This window comes from Leptosomus discolor, chromosome 6 (assembly GCF_034619465.1).
Source record: "Leptosomus discolor isolate bLepDis1 chromosome 6, bLepDis1.hap2, whole genome shotgun sequence".
In the NCBI taxonomy this organism is placed as follows: domain Eukaryota; kingdom Metazoa; phylum Chordata; class Aves; order Leptosomiformes; family Leptosomidae; genus Leptosomus; species Leptosomus discolor.
Window position 1 is genome coordinate 65,120,272 of NC_141396.1, and position 20,920 is coordinate 65,141,191.

General features: G+C 45.7%; 1 protein-coding gene across 1 annotated transcript in view; it reads right to left on the minus strand.

Moving 5' to 3' along the window:
- The window catches only part of WNT3A (Wnt family member 3A), an 85,920-nt gene that overhangs the window by 24,283 nt on the left and 40,717 nt on the right, over positions 1 to 20,920 (minus strand). The window contains exon 2 of the mRNA XM_086467431.1: positions 13,632 to 13,873. Coding sequence (XP_086323557.1) covers positions 13,632 to 13,873 — 242 coding nt within the window. The remainder of the gene's footprint in view (positions 1 to 13,631; positions 13,874 to 20,920) is intronic.

The following is a 20,920-nucleotide window of genomic DNA, read 5'->3' on the forward strand; positions in this document are numbered from 1 at the left end:
ATCTCATAAACTCTACACAAAGACAACACATATTTTACCCTGGCTGGTTAGCCTCAGTTGGGTAAGTTGGGTTAAAACTGGTTTTAAGGCAAGGCAGTTTGTGTGTTAGTTCAGGTGAGCAGATTAAGTTCAAGGCAAGTTTGGGTATTAGCTTGGGTGAGTATCCCAAGTTCAAGCTGTTAGGGCAGGATTGGCTCCCCAGCAGCTTCTGAATCACATGTGGCTCCCCAACGTTTTGCGTATGGTTCTTTGCCCCAGCTATGACATGTGGTTGGTTAGCAGGAGGGCTATGCTGTGTTGGGGGCTAGAAGCCCGGTATCACTGGACTGTATTACTCTGGGATGTAGCTTTCTTGCCCAAGCCACCTCTAGAGGAGCTGCCATCATCCTCTGAGCTAGTCCTGGTACACTGCTACCCTGGTGTACACCACATGTGGCTCATAGAATGAAGAAGACCCACCATCCCACACTGAGCTTCATCCCAAGATGTCTCATCCCAATTAGTACCAAGCGTAGCTCTTCTGTCATTTTAAGCCAGGCTAACTGTCTCAGTTGCCCAGTTTGAATCAAGAACACACTTCTTCTTCTGGCAGGGTTGATGGAACCGAAGAAAAGTCTAAAACATCAGGAGGCACAAACCTCACAAAAGGAGGTGCAGCCCTGAATTAGCCCTCAAACTAGCAGTCAGCTCCAAGCCTCTCAAATACCAGAATACACAGCCCTAGCTAGAAAAGCCTAATATACTTTCAGCTTTTGGTCAACCACGTTAGTGGTCAGCCCCATAAAATAGGCAAATACATGTAGTTAATAGTTCAGTGCTTGACGCAGTGACCTCATTGAGTTGCAACACTGGTGATTACAGCCTCTTTTCCCGTGGAGCTAGAATGCTGATACATATATTTTTAAATTGCATCTTTCCAACTCTGCAGATTTTGAATAACTATTATTTTGTAGCCAGCACCAGCGTATGAGCTTTGTGCCAGAGTTGTAATAGTGAGTATGGCTGCTCGAGCGGAGTATCATCCATTTATAAAATATCTACATGAAGTCAGGTTAAACAGTGAGATATGTTTGATTCCTTATAAAACCCCAACAACCAAACCCACAAAGCAAACACCTTTTTCACTTTTCCTTCCCTGTTCTTTTTGAAAAAAACACTGACATAAGTCAGGCTGATTTAAAGATTTCAGGGAAGTCTGATGGTATCATGACTGATGGGACCAGAGTATTCTGAAAGTTAGTGGTTGGCTTTGGTTGAAGTGAGGAAGTTTTAGGGAGAGTTTTTAACTCTTACATTTGATTATTCTTACGTATTGATTATCTGATATAGCTACTGAAGCCTTGGGATAAAGATTGGAAACATGGAACTGAAAACCAAGACAGTGCTTTCCTGCTGGCTGAGAAGTTCAAAAGCTTCAGTGTCCATCTGATCTCTTGAGAACCAACACAAGAAGGTAAGACTGTTGTCTCGCTCAATGGAAGTACAAAGTATTTTATGATAAGACATTTATACCCTCTTCAACACTTTCCTGGTCCACAGGAATCAATGACATGATGCAGGGATGTGTTTGGACCAGGATCATAATTAATAAAGCCATAAACAGAACTTTACAAAACCTATTATTTGCCAGGATCTTGCCTTCAGAAGCTCACAAAGTCACCTCTGATGTGTTCAGGTGCAACTGATGTGCACATTAATTTCTGATTGAGAAGACACTGTGCTGATGCGAGCTAAATACAGAGAATATTCCTCATTTTGGATGCTGGGCATCTGAATTGATACTTCAATTACGAATCTCACCAGAGTGCTGCTGTGCTGGGCACAGACTGAACATCTAACATAGACTGGCCATGCTCCACAGAGCTCCCATCTACCTCTCCCAAGGTACATCTGTGTCCTCAAATTCATCTGTCAAGGAATCTATCTCCGAAATGCAGCTAGGAAAGCAGACTGAAAATGTTGTATCAAGAGAAACATCTTTCTCCACCAAAACCAACAGCACTAAACCACTTTTCTGCCTTTTGTTTCTTCTCTAAGAAGAATCTGTGCAATTTCCTGTTGGAGCATCTTGATGACAGGACTCGGTGTTTATAATGGGCGAGAATGAGTCATGGATTTGGGGCTTATCCGTTGCAGCTCTCATTTTATAGACCTGTAAGGCTGCTTTGTGAATTTAGAGCGGTCCTTAGGAGAGCACTGCTAATACTTTGTGCTCAGCTAATCTGGATTTAGGCAGCCTGTCAGAATGAAGGAGTTTGGAGAGTTTGTCATGCCTAAGGCTAGTGAGGAGGGCCAAAAAATCAGATTACCACATTATGGGAAATTCTGTTTTGTTTTACTTTTAAGTGTGGAAAATCAAATGGAAGAAATCAGATTTTTTTGTTTGATGAGGTAAAATCATTCAGCTTCAATAATATCAAAACACTCCAATACTCAGTAAAATATTAAAGGTACAGTAGTGTGCATTTGTGATCGATTAATTTCTTTCTATTTTGACATAAGATCCCATTCAAAATAAAAAGAAGTAAAATAGCTTTTTTTTTTTTTTTTTAAGAACTCAGATGAAACTATCTGAAAAGTGTAAAACAAAACAAGAAAGCCAAAGCTGTGCATTTTTGCCTTGAAATTGAGGGGGTCCTGCAAATCATCTCCATTTTGATGCAGTTGCCTTTTCTGACGGAAAACTGCCCCAGAAAATAAATAAATACATTTTTGACAAGGTATAATGTCTCCTAGGCTGGATTCTGCGTGCCTAGCCTTAGGGGTCTCCAACTTTTTTATGGCTCCGGGTGAACAGAAATATCTTCTTGTGCCCTCCCCACCCATTCACACTCCCACAACATCCCTGTGGCAACAGCTTCCCTGGGAAAGTAGCATGATTAGGAAAGGATAAACCATAATTATTAGCTATCATTTAATGTGATTTAGCACCTGAAAATAATGGAGAAGAAATTGTGCCAGATGCTTAGTCAACAAACTGCAGCCTACCAGGAAGTGTTCCATAAAGCATTACTGCCCTGTCGATCAAACTTGAGAGCAACAGTCATAAGTAGGCCAATAAAACTACCTAAATTATGTTGCAAGAGCTGCAGGGCCCTACATATGACCTACTTTGGTATCACTCTCTTTGAAGTACCCAGTTGTTTCTGTAGTGCACTCCGTGGGAAATGGAGATGCAGAGGCAGGAGGACCTGCTCCACTGTCTCCGTCACAGCCAAATGCAGAGGCAGAGCCAGAACCAGAACGTCTCTTTTCTGCCTCGCTCCCCATCACTGGTCCAGGCTGGGTCTGGAGAAGCCAGCCAAAGAACATGCATGCTTTGTAAACTGTTTTTCTTCTCTAGAAAGGGTGAGATGAATCAAGATGAAATAAAAAGTGAAAGACACTCTCCATTCCTCCACCCATGGCCCCTACCCACTCTTGAGTTCCACCTCAAGCCATGTGGATGGCTTTGTGTTTCCCAGGATCTGGTGGGCTCTCTGGCCTTCTGTCTGAGCTTTGCCATCAGGTTTTAGGGTCACCTACAGCCAAAGCTCCAGAGCCTCCCTGAGGTTCACGATGCCACCTTGTACTTCCTAAAAAAAGCCTGCCCCAAACGAAATAAAACCCCAACAGTTTCCTTCAAGTCCTTCCCTAAAGAATAGCCATACTGTGACATATCAATAGCCCTCTTTTTTGGGCCCATCTTACAGTGATCTGCTGTAGGCAACACTCTCCAGAAGCATCTCAGTGACCCATGGGAGCGTGTTGAAAGCGAGCAGGAGACAGTGCACCATGTGCTTCCCTGCTTGGGGTCTACTTCACACAGTCCTCAGCTACCTCAGCTTAACCCATCTCAGGCTGTTTTTTCCAAAAAATGCCACTCCTGTGCAGCACCTCTGCCTACCCTGGAGCAGTGGAAGTCCCTGCCTTCTTCAGCTAGGTGCTGCCTCCCACGAAGCTCTCTGATTCTGTGACTTTGCATCTCACGAGACTTTGAAGCCCCCAAAACCCTGTTTTCCTCTTACTCCTGCTTTGCCCTCGATGCTCAGTCTGAAGTCAGCTGTGCCCTAATCATTCCTACGAGCACATCATTGACACGCACAACAGAAATCCAAACACAGTCATAACGATCCTTCTGAACCATTCCCTCTCCTGGTGGTTGACCCCTGCCTCTTTGATAATGCTGTGGATCTTCTTGGATGACGAGTCATAGAATCATAGAATCACAGGATGGTTTGGGTTGGAAAGGACCTCAAAGATCATCTAGTCCAACCCCCCTGCCATGGGCAGGGACACCTTCCGCTAGGCCAGGTTGCTCAAAGCCTCATCCAACCTGGCCTCGAGTCCTTCCTTCGAAGGAGGTGCTTCCTGATAGAAAGGGCTAAGGGAGCGAGGAATGAGAGAAGTTGATCCATCAAGGCTCACACTTCTTCCTGCAGCAGACCTTATCAGGGAGCATGCTAACCTGTCTCCTGTCAAAAAGTGCCTTGGCTGTCTGCCCTGTCAGCTCTGCAGGAGACAGCCCCGTTCCCCTGCCATGCAAGCCCACAGTGCAGAAAGAAGCATGCAGAGCATCTTTATATGCCCTGTTTTTCCTCTTGCTGCCCTGTCATATCTGCTCGGGGAGGGATAGGAGGAAATTCTCTGCTCGTTATACAGGAATCCAACCAGATGATCCCACAGCCCCTTCTGGCCTTAAAATCCCTGCATCTATTCAGCCTTGCCAGCTCATAACACATCTCACAGGAAAGAAAAGCCACATTCACGGGCTTGGATCCCTCTTTGTCAGATGACTTTGCTTGTTTTGGCTGTTTGGTACACGGGAGCGCGGGCAGACGCATGTCTAGCCTCTCCACCAGCAAAAATACCATCCGAGGACGGCGCATGCCGGCTCAGGACCCATCCCATGGTGGTTAGGGGTGAAATCCACCGTGTCCCCCTTCCCCCCAGTGCCTGGATGAAGGAGACCAAGTCTCCGCCGTCCCCATTTCCCTCCCTGGCTCCTGTCCATGTGCGTGTTTGTGCCGCCTGTGGCGCGCCAAGGGCCCATTTGGGGCCGGGATTCTCCCGGGACAAAGGGATGCTAATCAGCTCCCTCTACTGTTCCCTTTTGTCTAGGACTAGCTCCCACGCTTGGACTTGGCACTCTGGGATGCGGCAGAGGGAGCTCCTTGTTGCAACCAGCCTGAGCCCCATTGGGGAATGCAATGTCCCCAGCAGGGAAAGGGGAAGAAGGGGAGGGGAAGGGGAAGGAAATAAATCTATAACTCCACACAGCCCACTCCCTGCCAGCCCGTCGCATTGTGCACGCCGCCCGAGGCAGAAGTTTCCAGTGCCTCCCACTGCCGGGAGAGACGCCACCGGTTTTGTAGCCACGGGCCGTCTTGTTCCTTGTCCCCTCCCTGATCCCCTGTCTAATGTTTTAGTCGCCAGAAAAATCTCCGTGTCGGGGTTGACAGATGAGGGTTGGTGCGACGGGAGGCAGAGGGAGCAAGGAAAGCGAACAGGATCGGCTCCTGGCGTTGCTGCCCTTTCCTTTCCAGCATCGCTGCTCTGCCGGGGTTGCAGCCTGCGTCTGGGTGTTGGCTGTTTACACGGGCTGTCTCTCATCTCCGGAGAACGGTACAGACGCACAAGAGCCAGAGCTTTATCCCAGGATCACTTTGCAGGGGGAGAGGTGATGAGGTCAGAGCCTCTCGCTAAGAAATCCAGGAAACACTCGAGCCCACCGAACCCGGGGCCCGCACAGCCCCCAGTTGCACCGGGGATGGAGAGACCAATGCAGCCAGGCGTGATGCTGACCACAGTCTTCTGGGTGCTATCCTACTGCACCAGAAGGCTGCCCAGTGCTCGCCTTTGAACACCTCTGAGGTCGCAAGAGGCTGAAGCGACCCCTTCTGATGGTGACCTGGCCCTACCAGCAGCTCCAGCAGTAAGAGAAGGAGCTCCTCTACCTCCTCATTGGTATCCTGCTCCCAAAGGCTGAGGGGCTAACACGTTGGCAAGTTTCCTCAGCATGTCTGCTGCCGTTGCGACTTGCAGCTCTTGCCAAGGCTCAGTGGAAGCTGCTAATCTCCCAGTCCTGATGTGGGCTACAAAGCAGAGATGTGGCTACAGCTCATCTAGATCTCCCCGAGCTGCACTTCCCTCCCCGCAGCCCCCACCCCACACCTCCCTGCTGCTGCCTGTACTGGGTTATCTATAGAAAAGCCAGTTCAGAAATGCTGCAGCCATGAATATGAGCTGTTCTGTACCTGTCAGCTGGAACCTGGACTCAGGCAGTGCAGCGATATGCTGGCACTTACGACTGGCTCATCCCCTGAAGTAATCCCCAGCTCCAAGCTCCATTTACCCTGACACCAAACACAACCGATGCTTCTGCCTTGATCCAGGCTCTGCCAGTCTTTATATTTTTTTTCTCAGCAGCATTGGCAAATCTCTGGCCTACAGTATTTATGCATCTTGACGGCTGAGTGGAGCTTGCATAGTCACATTTTCAATCCTGATCCTTCCAGTTTCCTTCCCCATAGTTACAGGGTAGAGCTTGTAGATCTCCGTTGTTGATACCAGGGCAGCTGCCCAAATTGCCATTAGCGGAGAGGTAGACGGGGTGTGGTTGGAAATCAGATCCTCTTGGGAAGAGTTTCATGAGAGAGCAGAGAGTACCTCCTACATGTAACTAACCTCCTGGATGGATCAGTATCTTGTGGCTTTCTGCTCATGCCTTACTTTATTGCAGAAGTGGAGAAGTCTGATCTAGAGCAGGGAAAGGGGGGGAAGCATTTGGCACAGAGACAACTGAGATGCCAGAATGCCATCAGGAAAATATGATGAGGTCTGCTGAACATATTAATTTTAAATCATGCAAGACATCATGAGATGGTATTATGCATGAAATAGCAAGGGATTGCCTGTATTCAGTGGTCCAGGAGATCCTTTTCAGTGCCGTGCTCTTGCATGAGTAAAATGGCCTCTCCAACCCAAGAGGCTGGGTGTCAGGGCTGCTTTCTAATAGGAGAAAGATGGGGGGTGGGAGCTATTTGCCCCCAAACTGAGCCTCTAAGAAGTACACATGGAAGCCTGAGCCTGTAGCCCTAGGCTCCCTCTATAGTCAATGGAGAGAAATAAACATCTTGGTATGATTCATGTTATCCTGAGATAGGTGTCTAAGATAGGTCAGATGAATTGCTCTCTGGAGATGCCGAATGCTCTCCACTAACTGCAAAGGGAGCCTGGGGTGACTAGCTCAGAGTTTGACATCTGACTTTGGTAGATGAGATCAGGTCTATCAGAGAGCCTGTGGAGAGCTATTGTTACAACACAGCAAGAAAAAAATATGGAGGAGACTTGTGTCTCCAAGGTATTATAACAGAATTTCAAAGTCTTGTTCTGTTTTTGCTAAACCTGGGGAAAATCATACACGGATTTCGCTAGACACAAGATGAGCTTTCTTATCCACAGTAGTAACAGGGATAAAAGAGTCAACCCATGAACACAGCTATGTTTTGGTGTTCTTGAGAAAGACAAGACATGGGATTTATCCCCAAAAGCTCTAGAGTCTAGAGCTGCAAAATAAGCCTAGCTGCAAACGCAACAGTGCCCAGCACCCCGTACGAAACTGGATGTGACTTGAATCTCACATTTCTCTTGAGTTAGACAAATGCCTGCTCTGCCCTTCGTGTGGTGCCTGGGAGCAGGAGTCTTCTCATCAAGAGCTTGTCTCCCTGGATTCCCTCAGTGATTGATGGAGAGATGTAGAAACTTCGGAGTGAGAATAATTTAATCCTAACTGTCTAGAATACATCAGATGAATCATTCCCCAGAGGACTCCAGCATCAAATGGAACTCCCTCAACCTGTCTCACTGTCTGACATAATGGACCCAAACTTTTGCTGACCCATTGCTCTTCGGCAGGCCTCAATTTTAACTTTTTATAAAATGTAATTAGCAAAGAAAACGCTCTGTTTTAGATGAGCTGGTCTGAATCTAGCAAAGATAAATATAATGGCTGGTTGTTAACACCAGAGCCTTATTGCATTAGGAGTGAGGAGACTTGTAAAGGGAAGGTAGATGATAGATCGTCTATCTCTTGGTAGTATGTCAAGGCAAAATGTCCTTTGAGAACAGATGTCATAGTCAAATCCAGATTTTGGTTTCATTCCAGAAGTCTTGAGGTGAAATTCTCCAGTCTGCATCATGCAAGAAGCTTGCTTGGATAATCTGACAGTCCTGACAGGCTGTAAATATGCAGTGTGGGAAGGAAAGAGGCGTTTGAGATCCAGAGTTCTCATATGTCTACAATAATGCACTATTATTGCTGCCCTTTTCCATTGCCAAGTGGCCTTCAAAGAGACTATTCGGTACCATTTTCTGAAGGACACTCTGCCAGTCTATAAAACAGTGTCATCTGCAGGAACATCATGAGTGAAGGTAATAGAAATTCTTTAGGCTTCATGGTCTCTCTGGATAAGGTGACACCCCATCCCGTCCGATCCCATCTCACCTTGATTTGAGTTAGAAGTGCTGGAAAGCAACACATCTACCCAGTTTAATAATGAAGCAATCGAGAGGTCTGGAATACTCCATATTACATCCCGTGGTCATTCTGGTAACTGCACAAACAGGAGCTGTATCAAAAAGGACATCTCTTTGCTGGACAGGAGTGGGGTTAACCCAGGAGGGCACAAACAGTGGGTCACTCCACCACTTTTGTGACTCTTGCCGTTTGCCTTTTAGCAGGGGCGACCGCCAATTATTATTTCCGGAATGAATTTATGCCTCTGAGCCTCCTCATCACCCATTAGGCTCTCATTTGTCCAGTGGGGAATTTGATATATGTCCTCAGAGGGCACATCCGACGGGCGCAGACACTTGACAAAGCCACGGGACGCACGCGCACCCACCCCGGCTCGTTCAAACCCCCTCGCACGCCGGCCAATGCCCCGACGTACGAAAAAAGGGACGGTGCGGCTTCCCAAGGTTGCGTGAGTGTTAAACTCTAATAAACAAGCCCCATCGGCGAAAGCTGAAAGAATCTGAGCCCTCCCCTACAAAGCATTTAATCCAGTTTGGCGTAACCTTTGACATTATTAGGGATCGCAGTGACCCTAATCCAATCAGATTGATTAACTAAAGCGGAGACCCCATAAGCTGACCCCCCTCTGGCCTCTGCTATTTAGTCCTGACCAAACAGTGGGAGAGACGTGCCGTATTTACACCACAATGGGTCCGCGCTGAGAACCTGTTTCATTACAGAGCGACTTAAACTCCCATTACTCCATCAATGTATCATTCTTCAATAGTTCATTAAAAGCTGCTCCTCCACAATAACTATTAACCATTTCTCAGTCCAGCTGGCAGGTTTAAAGCCCCAGCCAGTCTTTAGCAGAAGGAGGTGGGAGTGAGTGAAAGAAATAGATAGACAAGGGCTCCCTTTTTAAATTTAAACGAACTGGGGGCTTAAATAGTTTGAGGTAATTTGCTTTTATTGAATGGGGGGAGGAGAGGGAGGAAACTTTTATTTTGACTTAATTATGTGCCGAGGTCCTTTAAAGAAGCAGGGCCATGATAAGCTTTTTTTGTACTACTTCTCGTGAGATAGATTGGTTCATATTTCTGCACATAGGAGTTACAAAGAGAACTCACATGGTGTTGAGAGACTATAGAATGCACCACAACTTAAACGTGAACAGCGTCTTCAGCCCACAAAAGCTAAAACCAGGGTGAAAGACACAATTCCCAATATATGGCACTTAAGTTTGAGATGGAAAATGCCTGTTATGTTACACCATCCACCTTCTGTAGTCAGTGACGCCATGTCCCTCCACTACAACCTCCAAAGTTTCACCCTGTATATTTTTAAAGGCAACTCAAAAATCATGCGTTGTCCTTGGGAAACTGAAAAATACGGCAACTGCCCTACAAACTGCCAAACCCAAACCTCTCAGGTAAGTGACTGGGCGTGAGCTGTGGCTAAGGTGATCACATAAGGTTGTGTAGCTGTGGCCATGTTCTGATCCACTGCTTCACACAGTACAGGTGAAGAAAGAAGTGAGAACATTGTTTTTCCTCTAGAAATTATTCTGTTAGAAAAGCTCAAGTGAGGGGTTCTTTCCACTGTACAGCAGTCAAGATTTTAAATTCTGGGAGACTAGAAATTACATAAACTGTAGCCTCTTATATATGGCTGATAAACAGATGGGCAGGTTTAAGTAGAGGCAAAGAGATCAGTCTCATTTATTTTCCTAGACAGGCATCCTGTTCTTTGCATTCCCAACCATCTAGGGTACGTGGGACACCTATTTCCTACAGCTTTGTAAGAAAGACCCAACAGTGGCACCTATTTGAATGCTTCTCCATGGAGCTGCAAGCTGCTCTACACTCCCAAGACCACAAAGGAGGAGAAAATCCCTCTTCCCACAGACCTGTAGCAATTTCACCTCCTGTTAATGCCTGAATCATTCCCCACGTAGGTAGCCCAGCATAGAGAGGAAGGTGACTCTGTTCCCTTTGAACAGGGAACACTTATTCCACAGCCAAGGACCTGAAAAACAGGGTAATCAAATAGCTGCATAGGATGGGGATTTCTGCTCTTCATATGTCCTGAGTGACATATGAAGAGCTAGAGGGTTATAGCGCTGGGCCTCCAAATAGCAGCGGGTCCGGATCCCCTGAACATCACCATTCCCTTGTAGCCGAGCCTGTGAATGCCATTGCTGTTTAATGTGTGATTCATTAGGCCTGGCTATGGAAGTGTCCCAAAAAAAAATTACATAAATATCATTGTCGCTAAAACATGTGGGATTTCCTTCCGTAAACAGGCTGATGGGGGAAAAAAAGAGTTTTAGATGAGATAACAGAATATGGCCGTTAACAGGACCAGAGTCTGGTGACAGTTTGGCACTGCTGAATTACAGCTCAAGCCTAGCCCTGAATTAGCAATGAGATACCAAAGCAGCAAGGGCAGCCCAGACAGTGAAGCAGCCTCAGTGAGATTTGGGCCTAGAAAGTATTTCCTGAAGGCATTAAAATCGGTCCTTTTCAATGAAAGAATTGCAGATAGTCGTGTAAGGCAAAAGGGAGCTGCTGTAGTGACTACACTGGTTTGGGCTGCGGGAGGATGGGGTCCCTATTGACTCAAAAGAGAAGTTGCAGTTAGATCTTGGGTGACTTAAAATCCAAGCTGCAAAACAGAGTTTTGTTTGCTCGCTTTCTTTCTCTCCTTTTCTCCTTCTCTCTTTCTGGGTAGGAGCTCAAGTATGTTCCTACCCTGGGGGATCTGCCGCACAAGAATGCAACTGAGCTGTTTTTTTTTTTCTTCCCTCTCCTGCTGTAGGTGAAGCAAAACTGAAGGGTGGTTTGATTCTCCCTCAAGGAACAACATTCTTCAGTTATGAAATCGTCCCAGCCTTCTTTCCCTCCCGGAGCCCAGCTACTGAAAGCCTGCAGTCTCAAGCAGGGACAGACCCTTCATGTCGACACCAGTGTGAGATAAGAGAGTTTGGCAGCTTGTGGGATCGGGGTTCCTTCGGTCAACAAGGAGGTGAGGATCGCTTTCCTCGTGCATGGGGTGTAATTGCGACAGGAGGTGTGGAGCATCTAATCTGAGACCATCCCATCTGGGAGTACTAGGTGCTCCCTGCATCCTCGAGGACATCCAGCCTTGTGATGAGGCAAAGACACTGGGTTATCTGGTTCACTTACTGCCTGTGCCCAGTGAATGAGCTTACGCTGGGCATAAGTCATGTTGGGCTTGTGTGTATGGGAAAAATACTCAGTTTGGCTGTGCTGACCTAATTCAACTCAGGAGTGATGTACCCAGAACAGGTGCTTTAACTGCATGCAAAACGTTGTGGTGTGACACTTTGATATGGGCTTGAGTGCACCACGCTGCAGATCTTACAGGCGTAATTATTTTGGGATGCTCTCTCGCCGCTAAACCCGAATAGGGACACCAGCATTAACGTGGTACCTCAGCTCTCCAGCTCTAACGGGATGACTCCACCAGCTGAAACCCACCCGTTCTCCTGCTGGGTGCCTGTAAAATGCCTGTTCTGGCTGGTGGGGGTCCTGCCATGGTACAAATCAAGGCTCTGCTCTCTCTTGGCTGCCCTTTTTTTTTCAAAATTCACGCAAGAGGAAGTGCCCAAGTCTCTTCTGAGTAATGCAGCAGGGGAAAACCAGACAAAACCCCTATCTCCAGATGGCAAGCACTGCAATAATGCAACCCAAGTTAGGTGTAGATCAGTTACATACACCAACTCAGGAGATTTCCTGAAACTACCCCAGATGCTCCCTTCCCTCTCATACAAGGTCAAATGGCGCTGCTCCACTATTCCAGACAAAGTGATTCCAGCTTTCAGGCTGTCGGGAACCTGTAACTGTTACTCTTTTGCAGAGCCAAAAAAGAAAAAAAAAGAAAGAAAGAAAAGAAAAGCCTCTTCTACTGGTGCTCTCCTAAGAGAAAGCAGCCATGTTCCTGCACAGCTCTACATAGGGCACCTGGACTTACTGTCTGGGCAAAAATAAAATGCAAAGGGACTCTGCCTCTTGGATGAACCCCTTTGTTCTAAAGGGAAAGGCAGAGCTTGACTCAGGCTTACTGAGACCAGCAGGAGCAGGCTGGACTTTAAAAAGCACACTACAAGGGCAAAGAAGGATAAAACATTTCTTACGGGCTAAAATAGGCTCCTGACAACTTACAGGGGAAAAGGCCAGATACTCAGACTTAGCCAAGTGCTTAAATCCCACTGCGTTCAACAACTTAAGGCAAAACATTTCTAAGAGCTCCCACTTATATCAACGGGTACCGTGTCAGAATTAGTTGCCTGAATTAGCACCCTGTCTTAACTTGCCACATTCATAACCAAGGAAAGCAGAACCATCAATTGACGGTGATTTCCTCAGGCCTTTGATCTTCATTGCATCCCATTACAGTATCAAACCTGATGTTATCTGAAAAGTCCAGCCCCTAGGAACCATCCCTGACAGCCCATCATTTCCCCTCTTCAATCACTGGGAGAGATGAAAATGTGACATGAAATGCCATTGGGTCAGAAAAGGAGCCAGACGACCAGCTTGACCACTGAAAACACAGTAATCCTTTGTGTTCCCTCCAACAGGCATAGGCTCACAGGATAATTCATGTTGGCAGGGACCCTGGGAAGTGTCTAGTCCAACCTCCTGCTCCAAGCAGGGTCAGAGATGACCCTACCCTCTGTGCACTGCCAAATGGGGCACTTCCCAGTTCACTGGCTCACCTATACGATCCCAGTAGAGGTTTGAGGCAGAAAGAGTGGCGACCTGTGGCTGGATGTTGGCTGTACAATGGAGGTGCTGGGTAACCACCCTCCTTCTATTACGGAGGCACACATGAACTTGCTGACCCTATGAAAAAGCTCAATGATTTTCTTGTCTCTACCAAAGACCTTCTGGGTCAGCTTTGACCAGCTTGGATGGGGTCCTGGGGCACCAAAATTTTCCCTGCCTGTGTCACAGGTCTCCTTTATCAAGCTCAAGTCGCCTCTCCAGCAGCCAGTTTTACATGACACTTTATCAAAGGCAAACGAGTTCACAGTAGGTTTCTCAAGATCTCTCCTGCTGCTCCACCATGGATGTTGCTGTCACCAACCCTGTAGCACTGCACTCACCTTTATCTAGCACGGGCCCAAAGATGGCTAAGCTGTCATTGACGGTCGTGCAGTTCCACCTCCTCCCTCGAAATTGGTGTTGGCATTCCTGGATCCCAATCTTTACCCCTTCCGCTACGCTGGGCATGATCTCCACATAGTTCCGACAGAAGCGCAGCTGCTTGGGTACCAGTCCCGGGATGCTCCCGCAAAGGATGGGCTGAGTCCCCAGGGAGGAATACTGGTGACCAATTGCCAAGGACCTGGGGATAAAAAAAAAAAAAATCAAGGAAAAAGAGATGCTGTCAGGCTGCTTTCACCTTTGTCATTGGTTCACAAGAATGCGGACAGAAAATCAACATCTTCACTTTCTCTGCGCTCCCCTCTTCAGAAAACATCCTTTCCACTGTCGTCCCTCCCCAAAACAACATCACCTCTCTTCCCTTCAGGCCCAACAAGGCAACTAACTCCACATTTAATATCTTCCTTCCCTTTCCTTCATCGTCTCAAAACCTTAATCCGTCATTGTGCTGCCTCTTCCCAAAGACGCTCATCTCATACAACTAGCTTCCTTTGCAACCAGGGGATCAAACCCATATTTCTTTCTTTGAAGGCCAAGAACACCCATAACAAGAGCAAGTAGGTTTTATAGGAAATTTTGGCGGCTGAGGAAGCCCAGCGATCAGACAGACAAACGCACTTTCAGAGCTACACAAAATAATAACACCAACAGTAGAAGACACCATGCTTCAAGTCTTTGGATGGGGAATGCCAAAAGCTGACAAACATCATACAATTCAGCTGTGTGCTCTATATATTTGAACCTTACCAGGTAACTTGTGTGCGCTGAAATTGACCCTAAAGACTCAATCAGCTTGGACCTTGAGAACACCAGTTTCAGTCTGGGAATTTTCAAAAATAAGGCTGCATTTTCACAAAACAGTGCCAGCCTTGTTGTACTGTCCCAAGGATATGTAGACCCTGCTTTGACCATCAATCTGTGAATTGCTTTGGTTAAAATGAGGAGAGTGAAATAAATAAAAAACCCAAACCAAAAAACCCAACAAAACCTGAGTGCAAATTCTGTGCTCAGCCAAATGGAAGTCTGTTGAAAGGAGTGTCCATGAACCATTATGTTGGTTGAAACCTTAGAGACAAACAAGTCAGCTATGCAGAGAGATCAGCAGATATGTAACTAATTAGATAGATTTTTAAAGTGTTTTTACTGGTGCTTCTAATAATAACCTTGATTACTAAAACTGAAGGGATTTTTAGAGTATAATTTCCTTTTCTTCTAATTAAATCTCTTGATTGACTTTTCTGCTCAGAATTAATGACAAACAGAAACCTGCCTGGGCAGTGTGTATTTCTGTTTACATTCACTTTTGCTATGTGGTTTTCGTTTGGGAACAGCCTGGTGTGTTTGAATTATCTACAGGGCAGTCAGGGAATATGTCTTCACTCTCTTTTGCTGTGACTAAAAAGTAGTAAAAGAATTCTAGTATTGCTGGAGTTCACAAGAAGATTAGCTTGACTTTAGCCCTTCTCTAGGCTAGGACAAAAAATGTTTTAAAGTGTCTGTCCTTTTAATAGAAGAAGGGTCCTTGCACTCGGTTAGCTCCCTTCCTGGTGTGTACCTGATCAAGAGGGGACAGAAGTGAAAAGGAGATGGACATTCAGATAGTCAGGTACCACATCTCAGTGGCTTTGCTAACAGTGCATAGACTAGTCTTTACAAATCAGTCCTTTCCAGGCAAGTGAGACATAGAGACATCCATTTCTGGACCCCAAATGACTCCAGGTAGGAGTCTAGAGCCAAGCTAATCAGCTCAGCCAAGAACGTGCCCTCCAGTAAATGGCCTTTAGGTGGACAGGGTAGGAGGTGCCTAGGAAAGCAAAGGATTTTCAGCTGATTTCCTAAATTTAGATGCCTCTTCCCACCTCAGCTGCACTTTTGGGAGAAGATTAATCTCATTTAACATTAGAGGACAATTCATCCTACCCCAGGGAGGGAAGATGAGACAAATAGCATGAACTACCCTCCAGAAGTGCCCTCTTTCCATTGCATTAAAAGAGGGAGGAAGGCAGATCACATTGGCCAGGAACTGTGTTTATTTCACCTCCCTTCTGATGTCTGCAACATAGACATCTCCAGTTGATCTACCCACCCTGGCCTGCTTTTGTAATCAGTCAGTGGAGAGAAACAGGCACTTCTAGGGCACGGTTCGACTTCCCCATGTTAGACATCTGCTTTGGGATGAGGTGAATCATGGCCTTACCTCCATTGACTGCATTGGCTAGACTATCAAGACAGTCTGGGTGACTGGTTGAGTGGAATACGTCTGCACTGTAAAAGTCTCCAGATGAATCATGCCATGATACCTAACAACTGGGATGGTTACGTTTTCTTGAAAAAGTCCCAACTGGGAAAGCTAAGTTCTGTGTCGAAGCCCATGCAAAGAGCTCAGCTGTAGGAAGGAGGCAAGTTCCTGCAGAAGCCTGCAGGAACCCACAGGAGAAGACCAAGGAAGACCCAGTTAACTTGTTTTCCTTATGTAAGTGGCTTGATGTGGGTTTTCTTGAGCTTTCAATTAATTAATGGAACAACCGGTGGCAGAAAAGTACCTGTGACATGGAGCCCGTGCCAAGCCAAAGGGTGTTTTCACTTTGACTGCACTGTGCACATTTCTGCTTCATTGTTAAGTTATACACAAAGGACTGGATCACAGTTTCTGGACTACAGACAACTTCTAAAACACTGTTTCAGGCTTCGGAGGACTTGTTGAGTGTGTTGCCCCTGTGGCCTTGTTGGGAATGCGACATCTCCAAATCTCAACCCATTCAACCCCCTGAGAACTGGGAGCTAGGAGGTATTCATATATGTTAACTCCCTATAAACAATGGGTAGAAATAGATGTCTTTGTTGGAGTCTCCAGAGAAGAAGCACTAACTTGGTTGCTCTGACTCATCTTTCAGAGAATAGTTCAGTCACTTACTATATGAGGAGTCCGGGATGGCTACTTGCAGTGTTTAAAGTTAACTTTGGTGGAAACGTCTGTAGAGCTTGTTCCCACATCAACTAGGGTCACCAGCATCCTCCCCAAACCTTTCAAAAGTGCCCCATCCAGCTCCCACCAAAGACCAAGTATCGACTGAGATAGAATTGAACTGCTGTAGGCTCCATCCATCATGTTGTGAAACCAGGAGGACTTTCTTGAGCTTTTTCAACAGGACCTGGATGAAGCCTCCAGAAGATTCCAGTCTTGTAAAGTTTGCTTTATGTGAACAGCCAAACTCCTGCCTGTCTCTATGGGGTTTTTTGGTAGTTACTACAGTGGTAGAGTGAAAACACCACTCATAGGAAGAGGAGTTTATAGGTTGGTGCCCTCAACTATTCGTTTCCGTTGCTGGGAAGATCATCTAAGATTAAAAAAAAAATAAAAACATGTAGAAATACTTTTAATTGCTTTTCACACTGCTCCCTTCTCAATACAGTAGGGAAAGAGTCACACCTTGCTTTGATCTGTGTTACAGTCTGGAAAGTTTAATCTGCAAAAGACAATCTCCAGCGAGATTCTTGTTCTCAAGGCGTCATCAGGTACTGAGACAGTGTAATGCAAATTTGGCATTTCATGGAGGAGTGTGTAGTCACTTGACTTTCAGCTGATGGTACACGGTAGAATCTCAAAACATCTCTCCATGAACAGTGCCTCTGCTGTTTGACATAGCTAAGCACAGTCCTCTTCCTTGCACACTCTAGAGTGTGATAACATCTACCAGAGAACCCTCTTTTGGTCTCTATTTTGTTTCCAGCTTCCAGGTGTAAACACTTTCTCCCTCTCCCTAAAATAAATTTTTCTTTAGGATAACCAAGTTCTTTCAGTTTCCTGCCATTTTTATTGATCATGAGACATAAACCTTCCAATGCTCCCCTCCACCCCAAAAGCCAACAACAACCTGACAACCAAAACCTTTAGAAAACATTGGGAAAGTCTATAAAGATCAGAATCTCATTTCGGTGTTACTCAATTCCCTAGTAGCTCCCATCATTCATTTTTCTCGCTGTTTCCAACGATTAGACCTGCCTTTTGCATTTTGCATCCCCCTGCAATCTGCTTCTAAACCTTCTTCTGCATGTGGGTGCTTTTGAAAAGGTGGTGTTGAGAAATGGGCCGAGTGTAGTCTATTGTGGTCTAACCAGCATCATCTTCAAATTTCTTAAGCACCAACACTTCCTGGATGCATTGATGCCAACCTCTTCTTTTCCAGCGGAGAATTCATGAAGCCCTCAAGTTTACCAAAACACTCATCCCCAGAACAGGTATAGCTCAAGTTTGAACCAAGGGAAAGGGTCAAAGCTTTTTCTTCCCATTAGCTCAGGAGGAGCCATGAAAACACTATTCTGTACGTCCACAGCCAAAGTTCTTGGCTTATCTTTAAGCCTTGCATGCCCTGAAGTGTTTAATTCAACCTTCACTGAGAATTTTTCTTTGCCAACACACCTAGAGAGCTCTTCATTTCCCTTATCTCAAACTATCTGCTCCTTCAGCAGAGACGTTGTAAATAAGTACCTGGCCACCTTCTTAATAAATTACATGTACTTTCCCTCTTGGAATGGACACCCCAGCCAGTTCGTGAGGAAGAAATATGCAGGAAATACATGCTCATAGCTTTGTCAGAAAAAGAGATGGCTTCACTTCTGGATGACCTTGCTGTATAGCAGCGCTCTGCTGACTTTTCAAGGTCGCTACCGTCTCAGTATGGCTGACAAAAGTCCCTGACACACCACCAGCAGCCTGTAGAGATGCGTACACCTACTTGCTTCTTCCTGAATTTTGTTGTTCTTGAACTCTGTAGGAGCTCTGTTTTGCTATTCCTCTTGGAGAGGCCTTTTGCTCCCTCAGTGGACATCCTTCTGGGGTCCCTGATACAGGTAAAATAACTGCGTTTATTCATGTTATACAGCAAGAGCGGAACTTGTCTAATGACCCAGGGTAAGACCCAGAGAGCGCCTAAAGTCCCCACTGAATATTGAGAACTGAGCAACAGCAGTGACTTTTACTCCTTTTGTCGTACACAGATGCAAGGTGGCAGCCAGTCCTGCTGAAGAAGTTGAGGCAAAGGATGTCCATCTGCTTGTAAGAGAGGGGGTTTATGGTCACTTGCACGTTTTTTTCCACACTGCTCCCTTTGCACGGGATCCCCTAACAGCAGAATGTCACACCTCCTCCAAATCCTTTCTCATAATCCATTCAAATTTCATAGAATCGTAGAATCACAGAATGGTTTGGGTTGGAAGGGACCTCAAAGATCATCCAGTTCAACCCCCCTGCCATGGGCAGGGACATCTTCCACTAGAGCAGGTTACTCCAAGCCCCATCCAACCTGGTCTTGAGCACTGCCAGGGATGGAGCAAATTTCCAGAGGTTCACCTCACTCTCTTTTCCTTTCTCACTCATTTTGGCTGCCTCTCTGTGGTGCCACATCTAACTCTTTGAAGCATTCTTTTTCACGGGAAAACATCACTATTGTAGCATATGTTGTGATTATTTTTCTGTCTTCCTAAGAAAACAAAACCAAAACCTAAAGAAATATTAGAAGGGAAAGAAAGGAAATGGAACTTGCCAAACCCCATCATTTTAAATGGAAAAGGAAATAATTCTGCTAACTAATGTCCCTCTTGTATAGAAGCCATTTTCTTCTATGACATTAAAACTATCCCAAAAGCAAGCAGTTACACAGTGTGGACAATAATGATGCTTTTAATTAATATTTTAGTTGAAAATTTGAAAAACACCTTAGCATAGATCAGCAAAGCAATAGGTTTAGCTCTAGAAGACATGAATCAGGGAACTGATTATAATGAGAAATATTTTTTAAGTTTGAGGGGTTTTTTTTGGTTGTGTATTGCCCTGTAACAAACAAACTTAGGCCTAAGCAGTCTAACACTAATTGCAGAAGTGATGGATTTTAATTCAGAAATTACCAGTGTCTGTAACATGGATTGCAGTGGGGTCTTCAACTGCTGATCTCTGAGCATCTGCCTATTGATAGACTATTCCTAAGAGGTTCAAAAAAAGAACTAAGAAATCTAAGCCTGTTGTTAGACAGATCAAATTCACTGTGCAGGTATCTGTCCTTCCAGATTTTTTTTCTTCCAGTCCAGAAAAAAAATAAATACTGAAAACTACTGGATTAACTGTTCTTTCCACTTCTCTTGTTAGATATCTCTTCTTTCATCCTAAAGTAGAGCACAAGACCTATATTTAAGTTCTTTTTCTCCTCTAGCCCAGAAAGTATGTACATAATTCTGCGGCTAGGTCCAATCCTGCAAACACGCAGGTATGGAGGTAACTTTTCTCCCATGAATAATTCCCTCACCCTTGCCCTGCATTAATAATAATGATGGTGATGATGATGCAGCATTGTATTTCTCTAGCACCTTTCATCAGAGGATCTCTAAGCGTGGGACTCATCTCACCCGACTTTGACCATTTAAAAATTAGGTCTCTCGGCCAAGTTAGCTGTCTACTAGAGTCCGTGGAGCAAGATCAGCATCTCCAGAGGGCAATTCAGCCCATCCTAAGATAGGTGCCTCAGATAGGTGGGCTGAATCACTGGAGATGCCTAGGAGGCGGCACTGGCTGTGGAAAAGTGATGAGCATAAACTAGACACCTTGTTTTTAGCAAGCTAAAGCTAGGGACCAGGAATCTCACCCTTGCTTGCTGAATCTCAGAAATCACTGGAGGGCTGGAAAGAGGACACCAAGGAAAGTCTTTGCTGAGAGATAGGCAGCAGCTACCTCAGAACGTGGACCGTGTCAGCTTATTTGTAACATCCAACAGTAGTTTGGGTCTGGATTTGGGAAATAACACACTCAATGGCAACTTTGAGTGGATGCTAAGAAAGTAGAGCGTAATTATCTGAGCTGAGGTTTGGCCAGGACGGTGAATTCCCACAGGAACTAAGGCACACCACAACACTCAGCACCTTCTAGTCTAAGCGCAAGAGATGTTTCTGTGACTTTGTCTTCCCTTAGGATCTCCGGAACAGAATAGAAGAGGAGAGAATATGAGTATTAACAACCTGGTTCCTTGCAAAAAGTCTCAGGAACTCTTTAATTACCCTGGGCAATTAACGCCTCTGTTACACATGTCATCTGAAAAACAACCCATCCAGCAGAATAATGGCCCCTCAAACCATGTTTTCAAGCCTGTCTCCAGGACACAGTGACCCTGATATTGTTTCCATACCCCATCCTACATCTGGGCCTTCTCCCTGGAGGTCTCCCTGCTGAGATCTGCCTCCA